General features: G+C 40.0%; 1 protein-coding gene across 2 annotated transcripts in view; it reads left to right on the top strand.

Moving 5' to 3' along the window:
• LOC136675516 (guanine nucleotide-binding protein subunit alpha-11) overlaps window positions 1-15,500 on the top strand; it is a 56,352-nt gene extending 40,852 nt beyond the window's left edge. The window contains exons 3-8 of one of the 2 annotated variants that reach the window (XM_066652077.1): window positions 1,552-1,706; window positions 3,950-4,078; window positions 5,417-5,545; window positions 9,738-9,867; window positions 13,453-13,606; window positions 14,594-15,500. In XM_066652077.1, the coding sequence (XP_066508174.1) occupies window positions 1,552-1,706; window positions 3,950-4,078; window positions 5,417-5,545; window positions 9,738-9,867; window positions 13,453-13,606; window positions 14,594-14,784 (888 nt within the window). In that variant the 3' untranslated portion in view covers window positions 14,785-15,500. The remainder of the gene's footprint in view (window positions 1-1,551; window positions 1,707-3,949; window positions 4,079-5,416; window positions 5,546-9,737; window positions 9,868-13,452; window positions 13,607-14,593) is intronic. The other variant, XM_066652078.1, reaches the window with a different exon arrangement.
• Window positions 15,501-22,255: the final 6,755 nt, after the last annotated feature.

Below are 22,255 nucleotides of genomic sequence, written 5' to 3'. Positions count from 1 at the left end.
TAAATCTCTCAAAGGTGTAGACACTGAATTAACTGTGTTTTGTATCTGCCTTATTCATTTTAAACTGGACATACGCTGGGCAGTGGATCAGTAATCTGGTCATGAATGCAGCATCAGCTTTCATTTTCTTTTCATGCAGAAAACAGACTCTATGATTTGCTTAGTCATACGATGTGGGTTGTCCAGGAGAGCATGATTGGCTTTGTTCTCTATGGGGCTGGTAGCATGGCCCTCCTCCTGCTGGCAACACAAGCACAGTGCTAACCAGCGTGGGAGTCTGTTAGCTGACATGACAGATCTGGGCGGTTAGCGTTCTCCTCCAAGCGCGCAGAGCTGCGCAGTGGCATTGTGTTAGCAGACGTTTGAAAGAATATGTAGTTGACTTCACAAATATTGGAGGAAACATATCTTGCTCTTAACCCCTCAGTGACTGGAGGTCCTAGCTAAAGGGTGGATTTGGTGAGGACTAAATTTACTCACATCTACATTTGGGGTTGTGCTGGAATCTATTTTTCTCACCCAACTGTTGCCTTTTCTTTCCAGAAGTCATGTGATACAAATTTGAAGTTACAACACACAGTTAAAAAACACACTGTAATGTAGCCCACGCATTTCGTTTATGAGCAAAGACTATATATTAGTTTTATATATCATTTTTCCAGGTCTTCTTTTTGCCTAAAATATTGGTCACTTTTCTGCCTGTTACATCCTGTGTTTGTCTCTTTAAAGGAACACTAGGTAACATTTAGACTTTTGGCTCCTAGTGTAATTCATTTTTACAGCACTGTATTGAAATCAGTAGCGAGTGGGAGGTTACATAGTGCAGTTCTGCAGTGCTGAGCCTAGAGTAGCAAAGGCAGATGTTCTATTCTCTCTCTTACAGCTGAGTGGAGCACCAAAGTTATTTTCAAGCTCTAATTTTAATGTAAAAATAATACCTAATGTTGCCTTAAAAGCATTGTCTGCAATGCTTCTACTGGGGAACTGCTGCTCTCTCTGGTTTGTTTAAGTTCAGAAGGTCCATGACTTTTAAGGTGAAATGACTGTTGTTTGAACATGACTTGTTTTTTTTTTTTCACTGAATAACCACAGAAACACATTTGTAACTCGAGTTGTTTCATTTTGTAGCACATTCTGTCTGTTTACTTTCATGCAGTTAGCACTCTCCCGAATTTAGAAACAGCAAAATTAAGTCAATATTATTCACCTATGAAGCAAGAATTGAGCAAGATCCTCATCTCAATTCATGTTTTTCAAAGTTTGGAGTTCTTTTCTTTGCCGAAACACGTCGATGCCACTTCTCTGGCGTGAGCAGAAAGAAGGAGAAAAAAGCCTAGCATACTGGACCGATACTCTTTGGGTTTCTATTAGATATTTACTGACACTGGGGCTTCGTAAATACATTAGACCGGTTTAGACAGACATTAGACAGACTGGAGAGCAGCAAATGTTGAGGAAACATCCTCAGAATCGTTTAAAAAAGTGTTTAATTAAGTGTCTTTATAATCGTGACGAATGCCTTTAATATTCGATATCATGATCTAATTGCAGGCCAACGCCATGCTGGTGAAGGAAGTGGATATTGAGAAGGTGTCGTCATTTGACCAACCCTACATCAGTGCCATTAAGGTCCTGTGGTCAGATGCAGGAATTCAGGAAGCCTATGACCGTCGTAGGGAGTACCAGCTTTCTGACTCCACTAAATAGTGAGTACACACACTGCGCTTGTGTAAGAGCTGTATTTGACTGGGGAGTGTTAGAGCTGTGCAGTAAATCCTTATTGTTCTGTTTCGTGCCAGTCTTTAACCGTTTGCATCAATGTGTTTTTAATAAATAAAACGAATACTGCTATTGACTGTTTGCAAAAGTTTGATTGACACACCTTTCAGCCAATCACAATCTGAATAGCCAAGAGTCCTCGAAACCAACCTGCCCTGAGAACAGAACAGCAGTGGCAGGACAATTAGTCTAAATGTTTAGGGTAAAAGATAAAGGAAATATGTCACAGAGACTCTTCCGCCCCAGTTCCTGTGGTTTGGATTTAATTTCATTTAATTTCCTTATGTTACTGTACATGGATAAGGGACGTTAATTAATGATACCATTACTGTTAAGTAGTGTCTCCACTATGATAGTAATTGACAGTTATTCAGTCTCTAAGCAGAGTTCTTCAAATACAAACATTTGAATGTGAAACACTGGAAGTTTTTAAACCACAATTTCGAGAGAGCACAGATATAAATATATCTATATACCGTTCCTGTAAAAATACGGTAAATGCCTGGGAACTCTGCTGCCACTATTTTACTGTAAATCACAGTATTTACAGTAAATTATTGTATTACTCAATTACAGTAATATGCTGTAAATTTGAAATACAGTAGTGTTCCTGTAAAAATACGGTAAATGGCTGGGAACCCTGCTGCCAGTATTTTACTGTAAATCACAGTATTTACAGTAAATTATTGTATTATTCAATTACAGTAATATGCTGTAAATTTGAAATACAGTAGTGTTCCTGTAAAAATACGGTAAATGGCTGGGAACTCTAAGGACTGGCGTCCCCTCCAGGGTGTATTCCCGCCTTGCGCCCAATGATTCCAGGTAGGCTCTGGACCCCCCGCGACCCTAAATTGGATAAGCGGTTACAGATGATGGATGGATGGATGGATGGCTGGGAACTCTGCTGCCACTATTTTACTGTAAATCACAGTATTTACAGTAAATTATTGTATTATTCAATTACAGTAATATGCTGTAAATTTGAAATACAGTAGTGTTCCTGTAAAAATACAGTAAATGGCTGGGAACTCTGCTGCCAGTATTTTACTGTAAATCACAATATTTACAGTAAATTATTGTATTATTCAATTACAGTAATGCGCTGTAAATTTGAAATACAGTAGTGTTCCTGTAAAAATACGGTAAATGGCTGGGAACTCTGCTGTCAGTATTTTACTGTAAATCACAGTATTTACAGTAAATTATTGTATTATTCAATTACAGTAATATGCTGTAAATTTGAAATACAGTAGTGTTCCTGTAAAAATACGGTAAATGCCTGGGAACTCTGCTGCCAGTATTTTACTGTAAAATATACAAGAAATTTTTTACAGTGTAACGTATTTAAAATTTGGGGCTTCTTTACATTAGCTTACATTGGCTAAATTGCTAAAAAAAACATCTGTGCTGAAACACAGAAAGCTAGTTGTTTTGCTACAGTCCTCACGTTTTTGCAAACAGTCGATGGCAGAATGCCTAATAAAGTTGTAAAATGTATGAGGATTTCTTGGAGCTGCTGTGTGTATGTGAGAGTGAGTGAATTGAATCGGTTCAAACACAATGATAAATATTGATTTGTATGTATTTAATTGTATTTTAGATGAGCGAGAGCGTCAGACTCAGGTCCTGTGTAATTGAGCTATTATCGTGACCTGAATGGGTTCTAAGCTCTTGATCTCAGAACCAACATAACCTTTTTATAAAGACTCAGTTTAGAGTTGTGTCTTAGAATGTCCTTGTGTTAATTGAAACACTTAAAAGGAAGAAGAATCTCCGAAATTGCCCTTGAGCCTGGCTTCTGAATGTAGCATTGATTCAGTCAACGCTGGACGTTAATGAGTGTTTACAAAGAAACCGAGATGAATTTGAGAGTGCTGTTTCTCTCTCAGTGAGTTTACCAGGTCACAGTTTAGATACGTTAGCAAATGCTTATAGGGAAGTGAAAAGCACAAAATAGTGCCCCCTGCTTGTATGAGCAGGTATTACATTCAAATGATTGGGATCATCTCTCGTTTTGGAAACTTGTGTTTCCTTTTTACCCGGATTTTCTGCATCAGAATCACATTTTATAAACCATAGTGTTTATAATCAGGTGTGAATGGATGGGTGAGTTTGGTGGGGTTGGGTGAGCATTGTGTCTGGATTTACATTGCCCTTCATCCTGCAGTTACCTTACCGATCTCGAGCGTGTAACAGCCTCGGGGTACATCCCCACTCAGCAGGACGTCCTGCGGGTGCGTGTGCCCACCACAGGCATCATAGAGTACCCCTTTGACCTGGAGAATGTCATCTTCAGGTACCAGTGTTGGAGCCCACCAAGTGCTGAAATACTGCTGCAGTGCACAGCCTGTGTCTCACTCTCTCTCTCTCTCTCTGTCTCTCACTCTCTCTCTCTCACACACACACACACACGTACAACGTTTTAAAGGCTGCTAACCTTCATCAGTGTCCCCAGACTGCAACGCCTCTGAGACTGGCCATGATTGATATGATATTGTTTTATCATTTTAGTGTTTAATATCTTCTTAAGTAAATCTATAGCCGTCCCGAACAGGACTGTACTGGCTCCGTATACCTGTTGATATTCCCAATACAGTATGTGAAGTCACGTTTTTAAAGCATGTTCTGACAGATATAAGGTGTGCATCGAGCCACAATGGAGTGAAACACTAATTAAAATGGAATTTTCTCTGTTCTGTCAAACCATAGTCGCTGCCTACGGGTTATGTTTTGATAGAATTTTGACATTTTGAAATACTTAAGGCTTATTATGTAACTGTAATTAATATTAGTGCATTAATCTGTGAGGTAGCACTCTGAATATTATTAAAAATAACAAATTCCACACCGTGGACAGGGTGCAGTTCCATTGCAGTACGTCACACAGTCAGCCAGTCACTCCCACTCACACCCGTGGACGGTCTCACAGCCAATCCACCAAATAACGTGTGTTTGGACTGTGGGAGGAAACCTACAATGACAAGGGGAGAACACACCAAACTCAGCACAGCAAGTGAGCCAAGGTGAGGTGTTCGAACCCAGGACCCTGGAGCTGTGTGACAGTGACACTGCCGCGCACACACTTTTCATACTACAGGCCTCTGCTGATGTATTGTAGTTAAGCTTACATTTTATGTGGTTTAAAAAAAGACTTCTTAATACGAAAAGAAAGAAAGCGCAATATAACAAAGCAAATTAAACACTCGGTCAAATCCCTACACACACACGCGTGCATGCACAAATGAAACGCAACAAGAATGCAGGATACGGCCCCTGACGACATAGAAAACGACTATTGAGCCTCAGGATATGCGAACAAAAAGTAGCTTAAAAGCTTAGTAGGGGTTAAACTATGATGTGCTTTGTGAATCTCAGATAAGATACGCCCTCATAAGTCCAAACTGGCCAGACCCAGAGAGCTTCCAGTTCTCCAACTCCGAGAGACTCTGTGGTGGTGGTGTGATAATACTAACAACACCCCTGCACTTCTCAGTTGGAATGACCCAACACATAGGCTTTAGCACTGGATTGAACCACTGGCTTGTAATATAGGGGTGTTTTACTGTAAATGCTGTCACTCTGTCTTCACTATATTGTTGTGTCTATCTCTGTCTGTCTCTCTCTCTCTCTGTAGCTATCTGTCCGATCTGGATCGTATTGCTACACCATCCTATCTACCCACCCAGCAGGATGTGCTTAGGGTTCGAATCCCAACCACAGGGATCATTGAGTACCCTTTCGACTTGCAAAGCATCATTTTCAGGTAGAAGACCCTCCGTCTCAGTCGCTCTCATCTAGGTGTTGGTATTAACAGGGGATTTGAAATGACGTGCCCATCAGTACGTTGACGTTGTTGTTCTTGGGTAACAGTTTTATGCAGGAGTCTAGTTTTGAGACCTAAAAAGATCAAATTGTACCCCGACATCAATCAAACGCTGTCTGTGCTGTAGAGGTATTGATTTTTTGCTTTATCTCAGGCTATGAAAACCAACCCACAGACCTTTTCCAGCTATTGTCTAGCAAGAGAAACTCTTCCTGGGTTTCACTTTTTTTTTTTTTTTTAAGGCCGCCTTTTTTTAGTAGCGAGACGAAGCAGATGGCCGTGATATTTTGGTCTGAAGGTCGATATGAAGAGTGCGGTTGGTGTGCAAACCAAAGCCAAAGCTTGTGTTGTTCGGTGGGATTAATTCACCGGACGATGTCTCAGCATCATATGAGTGTTTATAAACAGTCATTCTCCGTCCCTGCCTCCATTTTCTCTTTTCTTTCTGTTGCGTTCTCTCTCTCTCTCTCTGTCCATTTTCTAGCGCTTTCCTCTTCTGTTTGTCCTTCTTTTCTCATCTAGCTCTCACTCTTGTTCTCATGGAACCTCTTCCAGTTCTCTCTCCCTTCTCACTCTCAGTCTCCTTGTACCTATTATTTTCTCATTTCCCAGTCATTCTCTCTCTCTCCCTCTCTCTCTCTCTCCCTGTTCCGTGTCCGTTCTGAAGTTTTGCCGGAGCGACCGTGGCAGCTCGTCCTACATTGTAGAGCCCGTGCATGTTTAGAAGTAGGTCAGCGAGCCCCCGGCTGAAGGAAATGAGGACGACGATGTGAAGGAGCTTTATTTTAGGCAGGCTCTCCTAGAGGGCCTCATTTATCAAAGGACCCTCTGTGGGCTGCTGGCTCAGGACTGATGCGGCGTGGGGGCGCTGTCCGCCCCAAAATCAGCCATCCTGCCGGCCTCTAACGCCATCTACCTCTTTATCCGATCCCCAGGTTTCTCCCTGTGTGCACAGGTGAACTGTATTTAACCCTTAGAAGATGCAGTTATCACCAGTGAGTAGATGGAGTTAGAGCTTCACTGCTGACTGAATCTATTGGAGGAATTCTGTTCAAAAGGCGGACACTGGTGGGAAAAAAAAATATCAGAAGGAAATTATATTTTAATAAACGACAGTATATTTATTAATAAAGAACAGCAAAAGTCAGAGACAGTGCTGTTACCATGGCAAATAGTTGATAGTATTAGTGACATTTTTGTCCCCAAACGAATGCTCCTAGTGACAAATCATGGTTTTGAGAAGTACCAACTTCCTTGTATCTTTTCATCGTTATTTGACTGACCCTGTGCTTCTCGCGGCAGACGGGTTATTTGTGACAGAGAGGACATTCATTTTAAGATCAGTTCAACAGACAACTTTCTTCGACCTCCTGCTGTCTTCCAAAGTACTGTCCTCGTTCTGATACTAATAGAATGAGCCATGATGACATTTAGAGACAGCGAGGATATCAGATTTGTTGTTATGAAGTCACGGACAGCTGCCTCAGCTTCTAAAGGACCAAGAAGACGTGCAGATATTCATTTATTATTTATTTATTTTAATTTTTCTTCCTCCTTGTCCTCCTCGATACTCCCCTGTCTCTCTCTCTCTTCTCTCTCTCTCTCTCTCTCTCTCTCTCATTGTCACATCACTGCTTGGCTTGTGGGAGCACATTGTGTTGTGTTTTAAAGGCCTGAGAGTTTGCCGTGTTTATTTTTTGGGGAGGTGGGGGGGGTGCTGCATGGTGCATGTCGCTAGAAATACTAGTAAAAACACAAGTGACGTCCTCGGACGACCTCGGATACCCACAGAAGGTCCTCTGAGGGAGTTCTGTCACATGGGAGCTGTTTCAATCCACACGTGCCTCTGACATGACTGAGCCTTTAATTGACACTTAAAGGGGAACTCCACCAATTTCTACAATTTTCGATGTACCTCATTCGATTAGAGTCAAAGTCATTTAGAATGCTTTAATGTGAATGGTTCGTTGTAGAGAAACTTACAAAAACTCATCGCAGTGATGATAGGAACCAGATAACAAGATGGCGCCAACACAAATATAATATTTTATATATATTTATAATTATATACCAAGAATACTATTTGGTTTAGATGTATACTGAGATTTTTATATGGAAACATTTACTCTTAACTCTATTTAATGTTTTTTGGCACTGCTGACTGACATCACTTCCTGGGTCTGTAGGATCTCCCTCCTGCACTCGTCATAAACCCCATGTCAGTCAGTGTGGGTGTCTGTTAGATGTTATAACAGACCTGGATGGTTAGCATTCTCCTTCAAGCGTCAGGAACTGTCCATTGGTGTTGGGTTAGCAGCAGTTTGACTAGCCTTTTTTTTCTCACTTTCTAGAATGGTGTATTTCTTATCAAAAGTATTCTGAATGAGTTTATCTCTCACTGTTTTTGTTATGTATTTGACATTTGGAAAAATTGGTGAAATCCCCTCAAATTAGTTTTTTCAATAAATCATTAAAGGCTAAGCACCAGTGATATGAAAGTGTCAAACAAACAAATACAGTGGAATTTGAGTTCCTAACTTGTGTTTATTGAGAGTCAGAAAACATGTTATTTCTTACTAGTTCAAGGAATAAGGTTTAAAAGACCGTTGGTCCCCCCCCCAACGGTGTTGGGAAACTCTAATAGGCGTCTTGCCTGTGACGTAGATGGTGGACAACAACTCTAGAAGCTGCACTTAATTTAATGCAAAATGGCGAAAAGGTGTGTTGTTTTTGGCTGCAATCATTCAATGTACAGTGGGACATCTGTGAACAAATGGCCCAAAGATCCCAAAATATCCAGAAAATGGACTAAATTTGTCAACTTTAAACGGGCACTTTGGAAAGGACCATCCGCTCACTCTGTTATCTGTAGCTCATTTCACTGGCGCTTTTCCAACAATATGGGCATGTAAGGACACCAACGAAAGGTGTTCAAGAGCCTCTGTAACATGGAGGTAAACAGGGTAAGGACACTCACTTCGCCTGTTTTAGTTGGTGTTAGTTAACGTTAGCTTGACTCGCTAAACTCGGTGGCTCAGATTATACTCGGCTACGTAGCTGCATTACGGAGGTTTATAGTGTCGGATGAATTCGAGTTCGACTTCGATCACATTTACAAGAATAACGGTACCTCTAAATTTGAGTTTAGCTTATTGCTAGGCTATTGTCATGAATAATGTTGGTTATTTAGCTAGATACTGTCATAACAGTCTGTCATAACAGTCAGTCATAACGGTGTTTTACCGCGGCGTTGTTCAGCTGTTGTCCACCAGTGACGTCACGGTCGCGTTCAAGAATTTCCGTAGCGAGCTCGGGTTTTTCCGTCAATTTAATAAAATTGTCAGTTTTAAAGCAAATTAAGCTGCTATTTTCATTTTAATTCATACTTATATCTGTCAGTAACTACAATAATGTGAAATATTCATGGAGGTCCATTAAGTGGTGCTTAGCTTTTAAAGTATAGTTTGGCATAGACTGAGATGTACTGTACATAACTGAAACCATAATCCAAATGCAGTGGTTTAGGCAAGACATATTTTGTGTGGGAAGTTTGCTCCTTTAGATTTTGCCCTGAAGTTACACGGCTAATGTATGTATGTGATGTAAATTGTATACTTTTTGATACACTGTTACTGTCAGTACTTTTTATAGGTACATTTTCTTAGTAGCAGGGTTAATTCAAGTTCTTCAGCATGAACCCATATTTAAATTTAAACATATGGCATAAAATACAATATTCAATATATATTCTACATTACTTTTTGAGCATTCCAGTGTATCAGTTTTCACATTAGCTTCAGTAGCTCCAGCACAATACTAAGGAAGCAAACCATAGGAATCAAACATGTCTTGGCAGTTTGACCACATTTCAATTAAGAGGAAACTCGTGAAATGGGATTTTTGGGCGATGTGTTCTTTTTGAAGAACAGCGCCCCCTTCCAACAGCTCCATACAATGTGTAAGTGAAAGAAAATGCAGTATTATCATTCATTTCTGGATTAAAAATGGTAAGTCGTGGTGTCTTTTTTTAATGAAATATCTCCAATAAATTTGTACACATTCTTCATGGTTGGTAAATATTGTTTCTCTTTTCCTGATCCCCACCTCACCCCTCTCTCTCTCTCTCTCTCAGAATGGTGGATGTCGGAGGGCAGAGGTCAGAGCGCAGGAAGTGGATCCACTGTTTTGAGAATGTGACGTCCATCATGTTTCTGGTGGCACTGAGCGAATATGACCAGGTTTTAGTTGAGTCTGACAACGAGGTAAGAAATACAGAAAACAAATACAGGTTTTCAGCTGTTCTTGGAGGTCCTGTAATCAGTATTTTAGCTTCTAGTAGCTGTTCTTATTTAACAAAATATTTGGATACGCTAAGGTTATTTTAGACACCTTTAATATGAACCCACTGCTTACACAGGTCTTCAGCTTTTCACACACAGCTTGAAAGAATGAGGTGTTTTATGTCATTTTACTGTAACTGCGCAGTACGTCAAATGACAAAAAAAACATCTAAAAATTAAGTCGCTTAAAAGTGGCGAGAATAATTAATTATTCATCACTTTGTTCGTTATGCATTACATAAAGGAAGAAGCATGTGCATCCATTTGTTCTGATCTTGGGGATAATATTGTATCCAAAGGTATGTGCAGGTTTGTCTTTAGTTAGCGATCATGAACGTCACGTTTTAACACGTTATTTTTGTTGAATAATGTTTCAATTGTAATTTTTAATACTAAGCATTAATTATAGTAAAATTCCAAATGAATGGGAGAATGTTTACATTTTATTTAACAATTATATGTTACACAAAAACGCTTTAAAACATATTTGTACAGCAGGACTCCAGTTCCGAACGTGTGCTAGAGCTGGGTTTCCCAACCTTATTATAACCACGAACTGGGCCAAAGTCAGGAGATAGTGTAAAGGGTGTCTACTCTACGGCACATTCAGTAGCACCACTGACATGTTAACACACAGTTAATGCAAAGTCCTGGGCCTGTTTCCTGGAGACAAGGCGCTCATAGCATGGTGTGATATCTGTGAGTGACAAGCACAGTGTGGTTTTGGTGTCTAGTCGATAAAGAAGCCTTGTTTTAGTGGCTGTCGGAGCTGAGATCCCAGCCTCACAAATATGTGGACAGAAAAGGCAAACAGCATCTTCAGGGCCATTTTGGCAAGGTCAGGGTGTCCTTTCCCTTAATCCGTAAAGATGAGATAGATTCGGATGTGAATAAATTGTTCAGTTCTCCTCGGTTTTTAGTTCCAGTAGTTTGCCCTCTTGTTCCAGTGGGATTGCTGATGAATTGGAGACACGCAGATCACATATCTATTCGCGCGCACAAGTTGTCATACGGACACTTGACGCCGTAGACTTATATGTTGTTAATAAATAAAAATGTATTTTTAAAATATAAAATTAAACAGCATTTTGGTAATATTTTGTTTAAAAGTGAGGCTGTAATGCCGTAGCTGAATGCAATTAAATAATCACAAACATGTTCTAATATCTACTTTAAAAACATTTTAGAAAAGTAGAAGGTGTTTCTGCAGTAAAGAGGGGGACAAGCAAATCCTGACCTATTCCATCTTCAAAAAGAGAGGGGGGGGGGGGACAATTGAAAGAAATTGGACTGTTTTACTCAAGAAAACAAAGTGGAATGAGTTGTATGTCTTTATTTATCCAATTTTGTTGTAAGAAACAAAGTAGACATTGAAATATTTACGTTTGATATGCCTGTCACCCTTAGACTTATAACTTGACCCCATGAATCTGTTTGTTTGTTTATTTATTTTATTTTTTTATTATATTTTATTTTATTTTAGTAGTGTTGTTACTGTATCTCATTTAGTTGTTTACTTGTTTACTTTTGGGCGGCATGGTGGTGCAGCAGGTTAGTGTCGCAGTCACACAGCTCCAGAGACCTGGAGGTTGTGGGTTTGATTCCCGCTCCGGGTGACTGTCTGTGAGGAGTGTGGTGTGTTCTCCCTGTGTCTGCGTGGGTTTCCTACGGGTGACTGTCTGTGAGGAGTGTGGTGTGTTCTCTCTGTGTCTGCGTGGGTTTCCTCCGGGTGACTGTCTGTGAGGAGTGTGGTGTGTTCTCCCTGTGTCTGTGTGGGTTTCCTCCGGGTGACTCTGTGAGGAGTGTGGTGTGTTCTCTCTGTGTCTGCGTGGGTTTCCTCCGGGTGACTGTCTGTGAGGAGTGTGGTGTGTTCTCCCTGTGTCTGTGTGGGTTTCCTCCGGGTGACTGTCTGTGAGGAGTGTGGTGTGTTCTCCCTGTGTCTGCGTGGGTTTCCTCCGGGTGACTGTCTGTGAGGAGTGTGGTGTGTTCTCTCTGTGTCTGTGTGGGTTTCCTCCTGGTGACTGTCTGTGAGGAGTGTGGTGTGTTCTCTCTGTGTCTGCGTGGGTTTCCTCCAGGTGACTGTCTGTGAGGAGTGTGGTGTGTTTTCCCTGTGTCTGTGTGGGTTTCCTCCGGGTGACTGTCTGTGAGGAGTGTGGTGTGTTCTCTCTGTGTCTGCGTGGGTTTCCTCCGGGTGACTGTCTGTGAGGAGTGTGGTGTGTTCTCTCTGTGTCCACGTGGATTTCCTCCGGTTGACTGTCTGTGAGGAATGTGGTGTGTTCTCCCCGTGGGTTTCCTCCGGGTGACTGTCTGTGAGGAGTTGGTGTGTTCTCCCTGTGTCCGCGTGGGTTTCCTCTGGGTGCTCCGGTTTCCTCCCACAGTCCAAAAACCACACGTTGGTAGGTGGATTGGCGACCTAAGTGTCCGTAGGTGTGAGTGTGTGTGTGTGTGTGTTGCCCTGTGAAGAACTGGCGCCCCCTCCAGGGTGTATTCCCGCCTTGCGTCCAATGATTCCAGGTAGGCTCTGGACCCACCGCAACCCTGAACTGGATAAGGGTTACAAATAATGAATGAAAACGTGTTTACTTTTTCCTTTTTTTTTTATTATTGATGTATCTTTGAAAGAAAATACAATAAAAAAAAAATAATAATAATAAAAAAGAGGGGGACAGGCTTCCAATTATTACCCATCATTTCAGAAGTAAATCTCTCATGTCTAATGCCTTGTGCTAGTCACTCGGAAGAAATGCAGCATGATGTTTCATTCCTTCAGGGCTTGCATTCCATTGACTGTGTCTTCAGCAAGTGGTTAGACATTTTCCTTATGAACAATAATTTAACATCTTGTGATGATCCCAAGAATTGTCTGTTGGGACTTTGGGTAGTAGAAAGTACTGAAACTAGATGTATATCAAATTTATTTGTTCCACACCATGATTCCAACTATTTTTTGCAGCTGAAAACTGTAGCAATAACATGCCTTTGTTTATACTTTATCTTATTTAAGAACAATCTGCAAACAAGAAAGATGGCATTATCTCCTTGCGTCTGTGTGGGGGTTTCCTCTGGCTCTAGTTTCCTCCCCACAGTCCAAAAACACACGTTGAATGGATGCATGAATGCAATCAACCGCTAAACCCTAATCCAGAAATGGCAAACTCAACCCAGGTCTCTGTGGGGAAAAAAATAAAATAAAAGCAGAAGGATAAAAGAAAGAGAAACAAGCCCCTCCAGCCACATGGGAAAGGCTTTTAAATTAGACCAAATACCGGCGTGCTGGGGGTGTTCCACTAAAACCTCAGGCTCACTCTGCCTCCCAGTTTCACCTGCAACACAGCAGAACAACCCTGGATGGGAGTGACGAGGGAAATAGTTGTTGGATTTTCGTTCTATCCCCGTTTTCTTCATTGTGCTGCTGCTCGCCATGTGCTGTTTTCGCTTTTTCGCAGGTAAATGATTCTGTCATGAATCTGTCAACTAATGAGGACTTTTCACCACCTTTCCTTCCAGAATCGTATGGAGGAGAGTAAGGCCCTTTTCAGGACGATAATCACATATCCCTGGTTCCAAAACTCCTCTGTCATCCTCTTCCTCAACAAAAAGGACCTCCTGGAGGAGAAGATCTCCTACTCTCATCTGGTCGACTACTTCCCAGAGTTCGATGGTACTTTTTTTTGTTTTTCCGTCAGTGTGTTTGTGATGATTTTATGATATTATTTTATACAATGAAAGGTAGGGCGGCACGGTGGTGCAGCAGGTAGTGTCGCAGTCACACAGCTCCAGGGACCTGGAGGTTGTGGGTTCAATTCCTGCTCCAGGTGACTGTCTGTGAGGAGTGTGGTGTGTTCTCCCTGTGTCTGCGTGGGTTTCCTCCGGGTGCTCCGGTTTCCTCCCACTGTTCAAAAACACACGTTAGTAGGTGGATTGGCGACTCAAAAGTGTCCGTAGGTGTGTGTGTCTGTGTTGCCCTGTGAAGGACTGGCGCCCCCTCCAGGGTGTATTCCTGCCTTGAGCCCAATGATTCCAGGTAGACTCTGGACCCACCGCGACCCTGAACTGGATAAGATAATTGGTTACAGATAATGAATGAATGAATGAATGAACAATGAAATGTATCTTCTGCATTTAACCCCGTGAACACACATACAGTACATAATAGTGCACTAGTGGCGGTGAGCATACATACGCACCTGAAGATGGTGGGCAGCCATCTCCAGAACCCAGGGAGCATTTGGCTTAGGTGCCTTGCTCACGGGTATTTCACTGTGGATTGAGGGAGAAGGATGGTGTTGTTTCTTCACTAATCCCAAAACCTTCCTGCTGGTCACGGAGAACAAACAAGCGACCTTCCAGTCCCAAGCCCACTTTCTGAACTTTTAGACCATGGCCGCTCTCAACTCTGGCCCTGGAGTACATCTGTCCTGTGCTTTTTCAGCATTTTAGCCGATGCTAAATAAACCGAATATGTCAATAATTATTTATTATTATGGTCATGTCATTTGAAATGCTATTGTATTTTCAACTTCTATTTTCTATCAATGTATAAAAGATGCAGATTATAAAGAAGAGCAGATTCAGCAACTAAAATGTCCAGTCTTTTGCATCTTATCTTCGTTAAACATGGCATGCATATGTGGCTTTCCTCTTGCAGGTCCTCAGCGAGACGCACAGGCTGCGAGGGAATTCATCCTCAAGATGTTTGTGGACCTGAACCCAGACAGCGACAAAATCATCTACTCTCACTTCACCTGCGCCACAGACACGGAGAACATCCGCTTTGTCTTTGCGGCTGTGAAGGACACCATCCTGCAGCTCAACCTGAAAGAGTACAACTTGGTGTGAGCCGCCGCTGCCGGCAATCGCTGCTCACACACTTCTTCAGCACAGAACAGGCACCTACAGAGTGTGTGCACACTTACACACTTCCCACATGGCTCAGACACACACACACCAACATACACATGTTCATCTCCCCATGGCCCGACCCGCTCTCCAACCTTCTGTTCTTATCCCCACTTTCGTCCAGCTGTGTGAGGGGTGTTACAGATGTTCAATGCTTTTACACTCTGGCTGTCTCCTGGTTTCGCCAAAAGCCTGTCCACTTTCTGTCGTAGGCAGCTCATGTCAAAGGCCTTCATCCCTTTCCTCGAATCTGACCTTGAGGATTGTGAACTTTACAGATTTGATGAGGGGCGTGGGGGTTGTAGGCTGTGACTAGTTTGATCCGGATTTTGAAAAAAAGAAAATAAAAAAACATGAAGGGTTCTGCAGTGGCGGGATTGGTCAAGCAGGGATGGCTTCAGCAACAGCTAGTAAGCAGCTCTGCTAATACTTCATGGATTAAACACGTAAAGATACGGCGGAATGGAAACTGGTAGTGACATCCCTCATCCTTTCGTTTCCACTTTTTCCAAGTCACACCCACCAAGTTCATTATCGTTGTTCTGCCTGGATTGATCGATAGTTGCATATTTGGTTTTAACCATCATGCGAAATAAAGAAAAACACAAAAAGAAAAGAAAAAAAAAACGGAAACACATATTTACACACTTGTACATGAACACAAGGACAAGCGCTGTGGTGCCAGAAGTTCAGAATCGGATTTCTCGAATCCCGGGGGAGATTCCAGCTGGCTTCCACTGGTGGTGTGGATAATTTTTCTCACAAAGATGAGATGATCTCACTGAGGCTAGTCTTCAACTTGCATTGACGAATGTAAACTTAAACGTGTGAGCATCACAATCGCAAAAAAAGAAGAACAGAAGACAACGAACGAAGAGAATAAGAATGCACATTCAAGCGAAATGAAATGATACAATGCACGAGAGAGAGAGTTAAAACAAATCAAATTATTGTGTACATTGCACCGATGATTGAAAGAAGAAAAACTTTTTAATAATAAGTATCTGTACTTCTATCGCTATCAGATGAATTATAGCATCAACTGAAATTAGTAATGGGTCTGAAATCAGATATTTTAAAGATTGATCAGCGTGTCAAACCAACCTTGACGGGATTATATTCACACAGTAGGTATTGTTTTGCAGATTTCCACAGATTTTCAAGTTTTAAGATGGTTGCATTGCTTACTTCCCTTAGTTATTTTCTTAAGTGTTTTCCATAGTGACTGCTTTCTCCTCCCTTGTCTTTTTTTTTTTTTTTAAAGCATCAATCGTAACGGTAACGTGGGCTCCTGCTGGTAACTTACTCAGTATTTCTGCGAGTATGTTCTTCACATACAGATACGTCATCACTACATCCCGTTGAACTCTGGATTATCTGATAACGTCACCAACTCGTTGCCCTGATGCACACAATCTTTTGTTTGTTTACGCCTTTTTTTATTGCAGAGACATCATCTTATTGATTAATAAGAGTTTGTGGAGACATAGGTTAATTTAGCTTTCGGGGTTGGGAGGTTTTAAAGGGGGCAGGAAGTCGTAAATGCGCTGAAGTAAATTGATTGTGTATATTTATATTTGTAAATACGTATACACATTATTGCTTATGTAAAAAAAAAAAGTCTGTGGTACACTATCTTCGACAAAAAGGTAAAAAAAAAATCCACTCTTCGTAATTGTGTACGGTTTTGGTTGGTTTCTTATGAATTACAATATTATTGATACTGTGATTACTTTTTTTTTTTTCCTCTTCACTATGATTATACACGACATACACGTAGCTGTACGCAACGGTAAACATGCGGATGACGCGGAATACGTGGTTATGAGCAATAGTCTGAGAAAATCTAAAGCAGCACATCACTGTAGGGAAACTTCCAAAATGTTTCTCAGGCTGGTTTCCAAGGAGACCACAAGTGCAGCTCCTCTCAATGGTGTGAATTTTAATACTCTCAATAGAAAGTTAATATTAAACAAATGATTTTAAGAGGTAGAACGAAGATTAAATAAAGGATGGTTTATTTATCTAATTTATGGACCAGATTTGAAGTTGTTGGGGTCTTTTCTGCTGTACAAAACCCTGGATGGATAAAAAGATGTTTATGAATTTCCCCCACCTTCCCTTGACATCATGCTTTCACAGTATATTATTGTATAGTATCAAGGTTTCTTTTATTTGATTTGGTCTGTCTTGGATTTTCAAATTTCCTTGTGCTTCAAACACATAGGAAAATGTATCATATGAAAGAAAACCGCCTTTCAACAGTGGTAGAAGATATACCTGGTCTCTGGTCTAAGCTTACAACCAGACTAGTGTTTTTTTTTCCTTTTTAAACATGGCTTGTGTTCACCATAGTGTAAGTAATGCGCTGGTAGAAAATGGACAAAAAAGTGTTTTGAAGTTTAAAACTTTTATAAAGGTTACCTTTTAATTTTTTTCATCAAGGGCTAAGAAAATACAGAATATCCTCACAGACCAGGCTAACAGAAGACAAGCACGAGGAGTCGAAGGATCAGAATACAGTTCCGAGGGTTTCAGGGTCTTTACGTGTCAGCCACTGGTTGATTATTTGAGACCACCCCTTACCATTACCATGGTTCTTGAGCTATCACTGAACATGATGTTGACTTGGCCTTCTAGATCTAATATTTCATGTATTATATATATGTCATTAAAATATTTTGGAGTATTTCCAAAGGTTAAACGTACACACGTTCTACCCACCCAGCTACTTCATGGACACAAGAGCAACAGGCATGTTAGCAAGTCAGTATTTTAGTTAGGCCTCAAACTGGTTAGAGAAACATACATGGTATACTACAGTAAACAGCCAAAGGATAAGTGTCACCTCAGTTTACAAAATGCTGAAATGTACAAATCAAGCTGGTTTTTGCATAAATCATGTCCCTTAAGTCATTGTATATCTGTTAATTGTTTCGGCTTGTACCCGATGACCCTTTTGCGTTGATCAGAGATAACAATGTGGAATACAGTGAGGATAACACTATATGTATTTCGGGTTGATGATGATTGTTTAAGTTTGGAAGCTATTGATTGTAGAGGATGTATATGCTTGTCTTATTAGAGGGACACATTTGATATTTAATGATTTGATTTGATTTTATATGCACTTTCTTTTTTTAATTATTTTTTGTTCATCTGATGCCACAGTCAGGAAAAGCTTCTTTCTGATGCCCCTTCGAAGACCAAGCTGGAGTCAATAGCTGTAGCTAGTGTCTTTGACCTCTTGTATGCACGTGCACATATCAGATTGCCATCATCGTAGCGGTAGACTTTTTTTTTTTTTTTTTTTGTATTCTTTCCAAAGGTGTTTGTCTGTCCAGCATCGTAAGGAGAATGTCTACCTCTGTGAGACTAGTGGGACATTCAGGGCATTTCCAGTATCAGAAGTGGTGTTAAGTGCATGTTGTACCTGAACATGGTGGCGAGGGTATTCTGAGGCAGACCACATCCCGATATATGAGGCGGTGTCTTCTCCTTTTTGAATTTGTTTCTCTTCATGAGCTGGCTGAATATCGAATGAATTATGAAGATTAATACAGTACATTAAGCACTGCTCTGTTGCTGCACCACATCGGTACTTCAGTGTGACATGTTTTGTATTGTATTTCTGCACGGATACTCGAATTCTCTGCCACATGCTACTTGAGTGAAATGAAATTACAGATGCTTCTCCAATGAAAGAACTGGGCACACGCCTAGTTACAGACAGTCAGGGTACAGATGTAGGTAAATGCAACATTTTGTATTGTGCCAATGGGCTCCTTTTGGTGTAATGTGCTTTCACTAGTAGAGAACGGGGCCCTGGTCCCAGTCTGTTTGTTCATAGCGCACTGGTGTTACACACTGGAGTACACCAACCACCAATCAATCTTGAAACTTCACAGCACATGGCAATCAGAAATAGAACAACTTGCCTAAATTTAGTGTATTAGTATTAGTAATGCGTTTAATAAATTAGCCATGTGTAATTTCCATATTGAAGTGTTATATAGTGGTGTTACAATTTACCTTTCAATTTTATGAGATGTTTGGCAATATTGCAAAGCTTGTCCAAGTGCATCTTCACTATGAAAGTGTGCATTTGTGGGGGTAGCAATTTGGAAATTGTCTTGGTTTATGTGACATGGTTGGAAGCTCAACTAGCTATACTGTGGTTTCAGATTGATCTGTTGCTTCTTTGCCTTTCATTTAGCATCTCTCCTGTTAGCACTGCATTTCAGACATTGTTCCACAGCTGAAAAGACAGGTCAATGAGATTCAACAGACAGCCAAGCAAGACATGCTTGCTTTCAGCAGGTTTTAAGAACCATTCATTGGTCATAATTCATTAATCACACCTATATACATGAGAAATGAGTAGATTAGTACGTGAGAGAGCAGTAAAGGAATAAAATATTAGTCTTGGATCGAATGCATTATGAATATTTGGCACTGAGGATGCTTCATATAGAGGCTTCTGCAAAAACTGGTTCAGGATTGAATCCGTAACATTTCACTTCCTAAGAGCAAGTAAATCTAATACTGGTGAGGCTAGAAGATCCCCTAAATATTTCAGGTTGAAACACAAACAAAGGTTTGTAGCATTGAGACGCTGAAGTTTGAACACTTTGCCCCTCCTTTTATTTTATTTTTTTTAAACCTCCACACTATTGAAACTAGGACCACTTGATTATAGTAGCGTGTAAAATACTAATTTATTTGTTTTCCTTCCCTCCCTCATTGGTTTTATAAGAATACCAAATGTAAATGTTGTATTATATTCAGTGTGCCAATCCCCTTCATGGAGGCCGACTCTAATACCAAGTGCCAATTTGTGAGTCCAGTTCACGAGGACCGAAAGAGAATACATTGTCCCATTTCTTTTTTTATTTTTTATTTTTTTTTAAACCATCTGAAACACTAAATAAGTGAAAAACAAAATGAACTTTATTCTGTATTTAAGATTTAAGAGAAACTGCTGTTTTGATTTTTTCTTTTCTTTCTTTTTTTTTTTTTTTAAAGAAATTGTGATTTTTAAAATGCATGTGCTCTGTGTTGGGGTTGGAGTTATGGGCTCAGAAAATATATTAATATTAAACCCCTCGACGAGGGATCATATTGGATATTGATTTTACAACATTCTCGCCATATTTTTGTCTTTATTTGTACTGTTTCATTTCAACCACTGTTGCCTGAACCTCATTCAAACATGAAAAAGATTTTCATAACCGCCTTCTAAAAAAAATAAATAAATAAAAAAATAAAGTATCTGTTTTAAATTTAAATAAATTTGTTCCTATACTTGCTGCCTGTCTTGAGTGATTTCTTTTACTTAGTTGTATGTTGTAGCTCACAGAACTTTCACTTTCAGAAACACTGGTTCACTGTACATTATTAGACAATATTAGCATCTAATAACATGTACGGCATTGTGTTTATAAGCAGTAAAGTAGGGCCATCTCACTTGGCTTGTTCCTAATTTTATTTTTGGAACAAGGCTGATTCAGAATGGTTACCGGGTTGTTCACTTATGATGAACTTACCTCCATTGCCTGGTGCAGCTCAGATCATTGGTCCTTCTTTTGAGTCTTATTTGCTCTAATTGTATCCTCCTCTTGTTAAGATTTTTCTCCTGCCAGCTTGGTCATTCAAGTCTGAACCCAAATTACACTGTTGGGAAAAGCATCATTTATGAAATTGTGTTCAAATGCACAGAGTTATTGGTTAATAGCAAGTAAATGTATTTTATGATCCATATACAGCTATTTTACCTCAGGTTTTAAATTACTTTATACAAGTAAATATAGAGAAATCGTTTTACACTTTTGTAACATTTATACTTAACTTTGTGCTATGTCTTATTTTGGGCTTGGTTCCCCTCGTAATGAGAAAACAGGTTATATATATTTGGTAGTAGAGAACTATACAGTTTTGTAGGGTACAGTTATATACTCGTGTTAATGTGGCTATTAAAGATGTTTTAATTTGGCTCACAAAAATAAAAAAAATCGTTACTATTTGCCCTTTAAGGGGTGATTCTTGAGTTTTAAAAAAAATGTCAGTCAGTTCAATTTGAAGCCAAACTACTTTACTGTGTTTTTTGTTGTTGTTTCTGCTTATATATATAACCAACACATTTCACAATGTTTCCTTAAAAAAATAGAGGCATCCGTTTTTAAAACCGTTATTGCAAGTTAGCATTTATGCTAGCATTTCAGATAGTATTTCATGGCATATGTGCACCTTCAGAGGGTCTGTTAGTTCTGTACAGAGAAGAAAAAATTATTAACTTAAAAACATTAACTCAGATAAACTATTCTAATTAACTGTAAACATTATCTACCTCAGAGACCTATAGAAAAACGTCTGCTAACATCGTGTGACAATCTGAGGTAATTCTGAGGTAAAACATTATCCTTGGAGGACCACCTGTATGTGTAGTGCTCTACAGGTTTTTTAAATTACATTTTCTCTCAAAATGACTGTGAAATAAACACCATTACCATTTTCTATTACGAGATTTATGTAAAGAATCTTCTTTATTTCTCAGTGACGTCTGGTTACCATCACCACCATTGTGAATATTTGTGATTTGGTGTGAACGGAGTATTTCAGGTCAAATCATTGGTGTTATATGGCTCTGTATGCGTATGTATGTATCTAGGTTTTATACGTAGGCTATAGATCCCTCTAGAAATAATAGAGGAGTTTCACCAGATGGGGGCAGCTCGACAATATAGAATGTAAACTATCAGCACAAAGAAACGGTTGCACGCAGTTTTTTTTAATGCAAAGCAATGCCTTGAATAGCAACATTTAAACATGTGTGTGTGTGTGACCCGCTTTATTTAGGGGGAAATAAGCACTATTTCAGGTAAGGTTTGTTTATCGTTTAATGCAATATTTTTTTGTTGAGGGGTGTTAAACAATGACATGTGTGGCCCATCTGATCGTATTTAATAATTTATGCTCAAACCTCTGGAGGAGATTATTTTGCACACGCAAAATGATTTTAGCTCGTGATTTGCATGTGAATGGTGTTCTGCTGTTCCCCTGGGTGAGCTCCTAATGTTCCCTGTGTGTCTGTGTGGCAGAAACAAAAGCTCGCTTCTCCACACACCACTGATGGGCATTCCGGCTCTTTTCACTGAATCATATCAAATTTGGCTCAGCTCCCCCTAAAGAGTCGACACTTTTTGCTCCCAAACGACTCTTCATTAAGTAGGGTTGCCAGATTTATCGTTTGTTTTTAAACACTTTTTAAATTGAAACATCCTTTCAATAAAGTACTCAACAAATGAATTTATATTACAACTTATGTCTTATTTAAAAAAAACAAAAGTATAAAACAGGCAGACAATTACATATGCCATGCTTGGAATCAATCTGTTTCTTATTTTATTCATAA

The sequence above is a fragment of the Hoplias malabaricus genome, chromosome X1 (assembly GCF_029633855.1).
Source record: "Hoplias malabaricus isolate fHopMal1 chromosome X1, fHopMal1.hap1, whole genome shotgun sequence".
Classification (NCBI taxonomy): Eukaryota; Metazoa; Chordata; class Actinopteri; order Characiformes; family Erythrinidae; genus Hoplias; species Hoplias malabaricus.
The sequence above is the reverse complement of the archived record's forward strand: the minus strand, read 5'-3'. Positions and strand labels throughout refer to the sequence as shown.